At 53.8% G+C, this 10,722-nt stretch overlaps 1 protein-coding gene across 3 annotated transcripts in view; it reads left to right on the plus strand.

Annotated features, from left to right (window-relative positions):
- The window catches only part of FXYD6 (FXYD domain containing ion transport regulator 6), a 31,196-nt gene extending 22,317 nt beyond the window's left edge, over positions 1 to 8,879 (plus strand). The window contains exons 2-8 of one of the 3 annotated variants that reach the window (XM_049612776.1): positions 3,248 to 3,310; positions 3,905 to 3,943; positions 4,050 to 4,124; positions 4,940 to 4,976; positions 5,660 to 5,709; positions 6,225 to 6,267; positions 7,565 to 8,879. In XM_049612776.1, coding sequence (XP_049468733.1) covers positions 3,253 to 3,310; positions 3,905 to 3,943; positions 4,050 to 4,124; positions 4,940 to 4,976; positions 5,660 to 5,709; positions 6,225 to 6,253 — 288 coding nt within the window. In that variant the 5' untranslated portion in view covers positions 3,248 to 3,252 and the 3' untranslated portion in view covers positions 6,254 to 6,267; positions 7,565 to 8,879. Of the gene's footprint in view, positions 1 to 3,247; positions 3,311 to 3,904; positions 3,944 to 4,049; positions 4,125 to 4,939; positions 4,977 to 5,659; positions 5,710 to 6,224; positions 6,276 to 7,564 lie in introns of all 3 variants that reach the window. The other 2 variants (XM_049612784.1, XM_049612768.1) reach the window with 2 other exon arrangements.
- Positions 8,880 to 10,722: the final 1,843 nt, after the last annotated feature.

Genomic DNA, 10,722 nt, shown 5'->3' on the forward strand with positions numbered 1-10,722 from the left:
CTCGAGATAGGAGTCTCAAGACTCCTTTATGGATAGGAGACTCGAGAGAGGAGTCTCAAGACTCCTTTATGGATAGGAGACTCAAGATTCAGATCCACTGTCTCAATTCCAGTGTGAATCCCAACAGTTTCAGATGAATTTGACAGGCTGATTCTAAAATTTATATATAAGAGCGAAAGACAAAGAGGAGGGAAGATATTCCTGAAGGAAGAGGGGGAAGAGGAAGAGAGAAGAAGTTTCTCCTACCACACGGGAAGATCGCTGTCAAGTTGTAGCAATGGAGACACGGGTTCGGATGCAGGGATGTTGGGCAAATGCCCAACCCATTTGCAAAGTGAGCAGAAGACCTGAAAGACACGTGACCGATGAAGGACCAGAAGCCCGACTCCTTTAATGAGCGAGCAGATTAAGACCGTATTTCACACCTCTAGATTGGCGGAAATTAAGCAGGCTGACTACCAAGTGTGGATAAGGATGCCGAGGGATAGGCACAGTCACGCAGGTGGTGTGGTGGGGTGTCGAAACGGGGATGACCGCTTTGGGAAACAATCCGAAAGTATTCTGTGAGGTTGACAATTTGTACTATACGACCCAGTGACCACACTCCTAGGCCTGTCTGTAGAATATACATCTTCCTACTGCAGTATGACCCGTTAGTGGGTCTAACCATTTTATTTTAAAGAGGGAATCAGAACAGAAACTGTCAGAGGGCATCATTCATTTTAAGGTTAAGAGTTGTTTTGTGATGTTGTTATCCCGGGTATACGTGAAGATGTATTTGCACTGGGTTCCGACGTAAAAAGTATTCCATGTGAAAATGATGGCAAAAAAAAAAAAAAAAAAAAAAAAAGAAAAAGCGTCTTATACTGTGCAGCATGCATAAAAATGTTCACAGCTGCATTATTTATAATCCCACAAAATGGGAAAAGCCAAAAAGATCTCCACTGAGAGGAGAATGAACCAATACGTGATAATTAAGCTGCACAGTGGAATACTACACAACTTTGGAAAGAAATGAACCGAAGGTTACATGTCCTAATGGGTGAATCTTAGAAACAACGTTGAACAAAAATAGCCAGTCCCAGAAGACTGCAAACAACATAGTATGATCATTACAAAGCTCAAAAAAGCTCCACGACCTGCATCTTATTAAGATAATATGTGCATGACGGATAGATTTTGAAGAAGAATGGGAGGGATAGCCATACAGAGGAATATTACTCAGCCATAAAAAGGAACGGAGTTCTGACACGGGCCACAACATAGATGAACCTTGAAAACGTGATGCTAAATCCCAGAAGCCAGACACCAAAGGCTACATAGCGTATGATTGTTTTATGTGAAGCGTCTAAAATAGGTGAATCCACAGGTGCAGAGAGTAGATCAGTGGTTGTCAGGGGCTGGGGCCCGGGGTGCAGAATGGGACCGATGGCTAGTGGGTATGGGGTTTCTTTTTGCGGTGATGAACATATTCTGGAGTTAGTGATGATGGTGGCACAGGTTTGTGCGTATACCAAAACCATTGAATTGCGTGCTTTGTGTTTACTAAAAAAAATTTTTTGGACGTTTTTACTTGGAGAGAAAGCACGAGCTGGGGAGGGGCAGAGAGAGAGAGAGAGAGAGAGAGGGAGACAGGACGTGGGGCTCGAACTCACGAGCCGTGAGATCATGACCGAAGCTGAAGCCAGACGCTTAGCCGACTGAGCCACCCAGGTGCCCCGAAAATTGTACATTTTTAAATGATGAATTTCATGATGTGTGAATTTTATCTTTCATTAAGAAAAAATTCTTTGAGGAAGAACAAGGGAATGATGAAAAAAATGTATGGATTTACATTGTCCGGGATACTGTTTACCTCTGGGAGTGAGGCAGAGGGATGACTTGGAGGAAAATGTAGGTAAATGTAGCAGGTGCTTGTAAAGTTCTAGCTTTTAAGTTATGAGTGTTCATCTTATTACTATGTATGCGGGCGTGACACATATATTTTCATACGTATAAAATGTAAAACTTATGTAAAATTGGAAAAAATCACAAATAATAGATGAGATGGCATTAGAAGCAAATTACTGCCTTTTGATGAACACTGAGCGGCTCTCTCCAAGTCCCCGGCTGGGTCTCAGCGCGACTCTGGATGCAGCTGTTCTGACCCCTGGTGGCCGAGAGGTGAAGGGCAGCCGAGGATGCTTGCGTGGGGACTGGCAAGTAATGGGGGCGATCCCTCAGGGCCAGCATGGTCCTGGCCACTAGAAACTGGTCTGGGGTGGGGGGGTCAGACCACTGCCAGTCCCACCCCCGGAGGAAGACAGACAGCCTTGCGCTTTCCTGGTGTGGGTTTCTTTCTGCCTTTCCTTGATGGCTCTTCACCAAACGTACTTCCTTAAGCCCAGGAGTGACTTGCGTGTGACTCCACTGAAATCTGTCCCTGGCCGCCCGCTGCCTCCACCCGGATGGCCCATCCTGGGGCCCCTGGCCCCAGAGTCCAGGGGCTCGATGAGCTCACGAACAGAAGGGGAAGGTCAGGATGCTGGCACTCAGAACCGGTCTGCACGTTGCCTTTGTTTGACCAAACGGCCTTTCTGGAGGATTATGAACTAAGACTGGAGGAAGAATTGGCTCGGGCACCTTAGAGGTGAGGGTGTCGGGGGCAACTTAAGGGACAGCTGTTGGCATTTCAGGGTTTACCCTACGGAGACCAGTGAACAGCAAGTCTCCCGCCCCACCTGGCGGGCTGGCTGGGCTAGAGAGGCATTCGCTTACCCGCCCCATTTAATCTCCTAGAAGAACAAACTTCCGACTGTGGGTGTTGGCCGTGGGGAACCAGGCCAGGAAGTCCCGGAAGGATGGCCTGGAGAGGCAGGCGCAGCTGGGGTCATCACCAAAGCCTTGGGGTTTTCCGGCTTCGGCCCCAGAGAGGCAGCGTGGTGGAGGGGTTAGGACCTGGGCTCTGCCACTCACTATCAGGAGTCTCATTTAACTTCTTTAAACTGTGGTTCTTCGCCTGCAAAACGGGTCAGTCATTGCGCCTACTGATTGTCATAGTAGGCAGCTGTAGTAACTAAATTAATGCGTGCGGAGCCCTCTGTAAGAGCTCAGTAAGTGTCAGCCACTTCCATTCTGTGGCTTGAACTTTTACTGTGTGGAGGGTACTCAGAATAGAGCCGGGAGCCCTACGCGGCCCCTGACCCGGCCGAGAGCTGGGGTGGGCGGTCTCCTGTGCAGAGATTCACTTTTCTTCCTTTGTCCCCAGACACCATGGAGGTGGTGCTGATCTTTCTGTGCAGCCTGCTGGCTCCCAGCATCCTGGCCAGTGGTAAGTACCCCTCCAGGTCCTGGCCCTTTGGGACATAGGGCTGGGGGGCTCTCAGATTCTCCATGTCTGATCAGTGACTCCCCTGTCCCCGCTGAAGTCAGCAGAGAAACTGCTGGAAGGCAGCATGTATTCACAGACCCTGTTCCAGCCCGCCCACCTCTCCCCAGAGGGTCCAGCAGGCTCTACTTTTAAGCTCTCAAGCACTCCAGATCCCTGTAGACTTTTTGCCTGAACCTTGGGAGCCAGGCCCGCTCATCAGTGTCTAGATTCTGGCTTTGTGCAAGTCACATGTTCTTCCTTGGTCTCAGTTTCCCCACCTGTAACAGGGGGCTAACAGACCCTGCCTTTGGGGGGTAATGTAACAATACAAAGGGGCAAGAAATGTAGATGTGCTGTGCACCGGGGCTCTGAGTGGTACCCAGTTCTGCTCTCGGGCTGGCCTTAGTGGGCAGGCCCTTCTGTGCTTCCCCAGGCACCTCTGCTTAATGGGCTCTCTCTCCCAGGAGTCCCTTTGTGGGAAGTGACACTGGTGGGGTATTAGGGAACCAGATATGCAGCTGTCTTCCTCTTGCCCACACTCGTTTATCTTTTCAGCAGCTGAGCAGGAGAAGGAAAAGGACCCTTTTCATTATGGTGAGTGGTGATGGTAACCCTGGGGGAGGAGGGGGGTGTGTGGCCCCGCCCAGGGACGGGAAGCCGTGCTCTTCCCTTCCTTTTGTCACCTCTGCTCCTTTGGCAGACTACCAGACTCTGCGGATCGGGGGACTGGTGTTTGCTGTGGTGCTCTTCTCCGTGGGGATTCTCCTTATCCTGAGTAAGTTTGTTCGTTCCCTGTTGGTTCTGTAGAGTGATGTCTGCAGCTGCCGGGGGAGTGGAGAACAGTGTAGGAGCCTGGCCGTGCTCTCTTGGGGGGAGAGAGAGATGGTCCGTTCTCCCTGTTATCTCCAGCACCTAACATAGTGCGGGGCACATAGTAAGTGCTCAGTAAAACAGGGCAGCATGGACAAAATAGGGGCACCTGGGTGGCTCAGTCGGCTAAGCGTCTGACTTCGGCTCGGGTCATGATCTTGCTGTTTATGAGTTAGAGCCCCGCATTGGGCTCTGTGGCGATGGCTTAGAGCCTGGAGCCTGCTTCCGATTCTGTGTCTCCCTCTCTCTCTGCTCCTCCCCTGCTCTGGCTCTGTCTCTGTCTCTCTCAAAAATAGATAAACATTAAAGAAAAGTGAATAAAATAAATGCTTGATGAAAACAAGGTCATCAGAAAGGGCAGGGTGGCTGTCCTGGTGCTGTGTCCAGTAGGCAGAGGTCGGGGAGTCACAGGAGAGAGCAAGGAGCTGTCCTTAGAGTGCTCTGAGAGAGGTGCCCCCGCATTTGTTTTCTGCACACGAGAGCCCAGGCCGCGCGGAGCCCTCTGCACTTGCCCGATCAAGCAGACTGTGGTACGGCCATCATCCAGGCATTTGAATGTTGACCCTTGACCTCAGAAGAACCCTACTCCCACAGAGGATTGCTACATATAACTGTGCTTTTTATGTAGCCCCCTGTGGCAGCTTTGCTGTGGTCAAACCAGGAGTGTGACCTTGAACTCAAGCCGGGAGCGTGACCTCGGGTGGTTTCTTTGCCTTTCAGGTCGCAGATGCAAATGCAATTTCAATCAGAAGCCCCGGTAAGGATGGCCTGTCTGTGGATATCGGAGGTGACGCTAGGAGGGGACAGGGCGGGGCCCCCTGGTGTGCGCCAGGCATATTCTGGCGAACACGAGGGCAAAGCATGGAGGGTTAGCCCCTCCTCTCTTCTGATGTATATTGAGGAGGGGAGGGAAGCAAGAAGGTGCTGGACGCGCGTCTGAAAGCCCTTGAGACAGTTGGGCTTAGGAGAAGGGAAGCAGTGGGCCTCAGAGCCTCTCCGGAGGTCCATCTCGTCTCTACAGGACCTGCGACGCTGTCCCTGCTCGGCACCTGTGCATGGGGCTCTTTGGCTGAGGAGGAGCTCGGGCTCCGTCATTCACCTCTCCCCCCACCCCATACCCCACTAGTCTACCACAAAAACCAGGGGCAGCAGTGGACCTCAGAAGCCCAAAGTCTGGCAGGACACGATGCCAGCCCCCAGGGGGCCCCAAGCCACTCCTTCCCAGCGCTCAGTGGGGCCGGCACTGAAGGGTGCCTGCGAGTTCCCCTGACACCCCTTCAATCCCAGCTTCGCCCCCGCCCCCGGCCCCACGCGCCCCTTGGTGGAGAGTGCCACAGCCTTCCAGTGACTCGCAGGGGCCTGCTCCAGACGGCCCTGCCCCAGCAGGGACAGCGGGTTTGCCCCACAGAGCGCCGACGGAAGCTTCTCCTTCTCTTGCAGGGCTCCGGGCGATGAGGAGGTGCAGGTGGAGAACCTCATCACTGCAAATGGTAGCGGTCACGACCACTGGCCCGGGTGGGATAGAAGCAATGGGGGAGGGTCCTCGGATGGCTCCGGGAGGGATGGTGGTCAGACACCGTGGCCTCCCTAGAGCCAACCGGACGTGCTCCTGTGTCTGTGCGGGGAGAGCGGTCTCCGGGGCCCCTGCTCTGGGCCGTCCCCTCATCTCCACCAAACCGGCTGCTACCCCTGACCGCCGCTGTTTATAGGGCATGTGCTTTGTGTCGGGCACGAGACAGGTGCTTCATAGAGCCCCCTTCGTGTGCGCACAGCCCCGTGACAGAGGCTCACGATCCGCATTCGATAACCCAGGGTCTCAGAAAAGTTAAGGAACGTGCCCAATTCCTATAACCAGCAAGTCTGTCTGACTCAGAATCCTGCCAAGCCCCCTCTTTGCTGCACGGTTCAGACTCCTCCAGCGTCAGGCCTGGGCACGGCTGCTGCGGCGGGTGGCCCGTGGGGGTGAGGGGTCCGTTCACTGTAATCTGTTCCATTTTTTTTCCAGCAACGGAGCCCCAGAAAGCAGAGAACTGAGGTGCAGCCCTCAGGTAGGAAGGTAGGATCCTGTCTTCCCGTGTCTTCCTCTGTCTCCGTCACTGTTCATTCCTCAGGGAGGTGCTGGGCCAGCTTTTGTAGCGGGCACAGCGTTTATTCTGAGCCAGGCTGGCGAGTCTTGTGTCTGAAAGGGCAACGGGACAGATGGATGGAAACATCTGAGGGCACCACACATGCGCGGTGAAAGGCTGGGGAATAGGGCTTCTGCTTCTGTATGACCAGACGCCAGGTTAATGGAAGGTCACCTTCCCTGCGATGGGGGCAGGACTTGGGAGAGAATGACAGTTCGTGAACTCCTCCTAATATCAGGGTAGCTCAAAGGTAATGGCTTTTAGCGATGGTTCAGAAAGTAGCTTAGGACCGCTTAAAAAACATTAACACATTAGAATGAAACTTGCTAACTCTACACAGAACTAGGGAGAATAGTGTATCTCCCCCTTCCCCGATGCCAACGTTAGCCGTTCTCAGTTCTCAGCTGTAAGGGGCACCGTATTTAGCATTTGCTTCCGTTGTTCATTGTAGGGACACGGGAGAGTGTTTGCCGTTAAATGTCTTAGTTTTCAAAATGCTGCCCCGCACAGACTTGCCTGAGCCTACCGGAAGAAGCAAGTAGGGCAGGTGGGATTGAGCCCCACTTTATAGATGAAGAAACTGAGGTCAGAGAGAACAGCCATCCAAGATCATGTTATCACAACAGCCTCGTGGGTGGGCAGCGCGGGGCTCAGCTTGTCCATCTCCTAGACGGGGCTTGGGAAGGTCAGTGATCTCCTACACACAAGGTGGCCCTAGATGCCAATCCAGGAGTCAGGTGTCCTGGCTGGTGGCTTGGGGTTCTGTCCATTCATGGCCACTGGCAGGTCCGATCTTGGCTCAAGTGGGGGGAGGCTCAAGGGAAGGAGGCTTGGGTTTTTTTGTTTTTTGTTTTTTGCTTTTTTTCCTAAACTAGGACTTCCTCAGAAACCCTGTTCTCTTAGGTCTCGGGATTGTGAGCAACGACTGGGGGTGTCCTGAAATAGAAACCCCGGGTTTAACAATTTTCTTTCCATGTCTATCAGGTTCTAGCCTTCCTGGGAGAAGCGCTTCCCTGGGCCCCCCTCCCCCTCCCAGGCCCCTCCCCCTTTCCCTGCATTTCAGCCTCGTCCTCCTGTGTCACCGGGGACGTGAGCTCGGAGTGGGTCTCCTGCGAGTTTCAGGGGGGCACAGGTGCTGTGTTAAGGCAGGGAGACAGCCAGTAAAGACGCCAGAAAGGAGGCAGAGTTGAGTTTTAATTTGGATTCTCTCCCCCTTTAGCTCCCAGAACCTGAAAGGAGCTGCTTGAACCTTTAGACGCAAGTGTTGATGCTTAAGAACACCGGCCACTTCAGCAGGCAGATCTTTCCCCAGGAGAAGCCAAGAGTGTGTGTGTGTCCCCCTGCCCCTTCGCCGTCCCCTGGAACACGATCCTCAACTTAACGATGCACCTGACACCCGCCTCTCCTGCCCGCAGCCCGCGGTCTCGTCCACGTCCTGTGACGTGTCTGTGTGTGTTTGATGACTGTGATCTCTGTGGCTGCTTGTTTGTGGATGATGTTGTATTTTAGTGACCCTGAACTCGCTTTCCCGGGTGGGTGCTGAGCCATGTCACCGTCAGCCCCTCCCTGCTCCCCTGTGGCCCCCACCCCCATCATCTCCCACTCCCGGGAGTCCGCTTTTTCCCTGAGAGACCAGTCCCTTCTCTTGATTTGGGGGTGGGTGTAGGGCTAGGGGGTGTGGGCGGGGGTCTCCAGTTGTCTTGGGACTTGGGAAGGTTTACATCACCTCCGTGATCATTTTTCTTGGCCTCTCTTCACTTCATTCACAAGAACCTTGCTTCTGTATTCTAGTCCGGACCCAGGCCTGTTCTGAGGGTCTCTTGGCAATCGGGAGGTTCATGGCAAGGAGCTGGTGAGCCCAGCTTTGCCTCCAGGCAGGCTGTGCCCCTTCCACGGTCCTTTCCCTCTTGGGGCTTCCACCCCGGGGTCCTCATCTGCCCTGCACCGTCGCAGAGCAGCCCAGGATCCCGGGCCCCGGGCTTCTAGTCTGCCCCTGGGGAACGTGCCCCCTGCATATCTTCTCAGCAATAACCCCATGGGCTCTGGAACCCTGCTCCTCTCTCCTACCTTCCCTGCTTCCCAGACTCCCAGCTACAGCCCGGCTCTTCTGGACTCAGACTCCTGTCCCTGAATGAGGTCTCTGGTAGGCAGTGGCTGAGGGGCTCCATTCTGTGGGGGCCAGCAAAGCAGCAGGGAGAGGAGGCGTCCTGTGCTTCTCTGCCTGCGTCCCGTTGGTCAGGGAGCAGCGATGGCTCCCAAGCCCTTTGCTCCACCTGTTACTGGTTAGAGCGGCAAGTGCAGCGGCTACACGTGGCTTAGAGACCCGGGGCAGGTGGGCACAGCCCTGCTGCGGAGGGAACTGCCAAGAGGTCGAAGGTCATACGGAATGGAAAATCCAAGCAGACCCCGCCCCTCCCATCCATCGTGTTCTCGTGGCATCCAACCAGACATGCCGCCGTGACCGGGCCGCTGTCCTCCGTGCTGTGATCGATCCTCTCCACAACAAAAGGGAATAAAACACCATTTGTTTCCTAGTGGCTCTGAAGTGCTTTCCTTTGTGTCAGAGAGCTGGAGCGTTTGTAGGGCCGAAGGGACTCGGTCCTTGGTCAGAGGGAGGAGGTGACAGCTGTTTGGTCCAGCTTAGCTCCTCCCCTCCCCCTGGACCCCTTCCCCCTTTCCTCCTCCCACCTCCCCCTGCTCCCGGGTCGGTGCGCCCGCGGCAGGACCTGAACCTTACGCATGTCGTAGGTTCAAGCCCTGCATGGGGCTCCATGTTGAGTGTGAAGGCTACTTAAAAAAAAAATACAAAACTGTGGAGGCCACGTGGATGGTGTCCATAGTGGCTCATAGGGGCCAGGGGTCACCCACAGTGTCCTCCCAAAGACATTGCAATTCAGGCATTGGAAAAGTGCTGTTGGCCAAATAAACACAGATGCAGGCTGATTCTCCCCGAGGTCGCTGCTGCCCACCGTCCTCTCTACGTGCTTTGTGTGTCTTTATCTGAGACGGTTCCTAGTGGACAAGGACTGTGTCTCGTTCTAAGGTAAGAGTGCCTGGAACGCCTTCACCCCGCCCCCCCAAATCTTCAGAGTCCATCTAGAGTCTGTGAGTAGTTTAGGGCTGCAGAATTGGCAGGTGCAGGTCCTGAGGGACTCGGGGGTCCAGTCACCCCCCTGGCTGCCCCTGGGACACTTCCGCACCTGCCTTTGCCCTGTGTCCCCCCAGGTCTTTGAAAAGACCTGGGGCTTATCGCTGAGATCAAGCTCCACGCTGTCAACTCAGTGATCGCGGAGGCTACACCATCTCCGGTCACACCGAAAGTTTGTTAAGTCAGCTAATGAGCACCATTTGTGGGAACACTCACGGGTCAGGGAATTACAAGGCTGGCAGCAATTTCAGAGCTTGGCCGGATGAAGACCCTCCGGGGCCCCAGGAACACAAAATATGGTGGGTACCTCCCCACGTTCATTCTTAAAAATAAAACCTTAAACTCTAAAAATAAGTATGAGGAAGTATAATGGGGGAGATTCGGGTTTTTCTCATAGTAATCATGTTATCAACTCTAGGGCATTCTAGAAAATAGTTTTCCCTTCTTTGCCAGACTCTCAGCACCCGCTCATCTTTCCCCCGGATAACCCAGTCTCATTTCTGAGGTGGGTAGGATGTTCACACTTTATAGATTCTCTGAAATGTTTGTGACTGGTTGAGGTCACACGGCTGCGAAATGGAAGGGCTAGGAACCCGGCCTGGGCTGTCTGTCACCAAAGCTCTCTCTGGCACGCCATGTGGCCTGGCTTCCTTCTGCAGGGGAGGGCTGACGTCCAGGGGCAGGGAGAGGATCGCCTGGCACGGTGCGACCACATCTGGAGCCTGGCTGGCCCTTCAGGGCATACGCTACCTAGCCTGTGCTCTGGGGAGGGTCTTGTGGCCTGGAAACAAGACACATAACGAATAGTCAAAGGAACTGGTGATCAAAATGATGGCAATATTATTATTCATAACTAAATAAAGCAGCTAATACATCAAGCACATGCTATTACCAAACACGGGGCAGACGATATCACATAGATCAACTCGTTCAGAACTCACGGCACTACCTGATGGTCTCCTGATTTTACGGATGGGGACACTGTGGCTCGGTGAGACTGGCCTGAGTTTGTGCTCCGAGGGGCAAAGCCAAAGTCCAGCCCGGGCCCGCCCAGCTCCAAGCCCGGCTCACTCTGTGCTGCAGAGGAAAGGGCTTAGACCCATCAGGTGTACGTGAGAGGAGGCAGAACTTGGCCTCGTGTGAGGGAGTCCTGGGTTCCCTCAGCTGTGACAATCCCCAAGCGGAGTGGCTGTCCATCTGGAGGTGTTCAAGACCCTCCGGGCAAAAAT

The sequence above is a fragment of the Panthera uncia genome, chromosome D1, assembly GCF_023721935.1.
Source record: "Panthera uncia isolate 11264 chromosome D1, Puncia_PCG_1.0, whole genome shotgun sequence".
Lineage (NCBI taxonomy): Eukaryota > Metazoa > Chordata > Mammalia > Carnivora > Felidae > Panthera > Panthera uncia.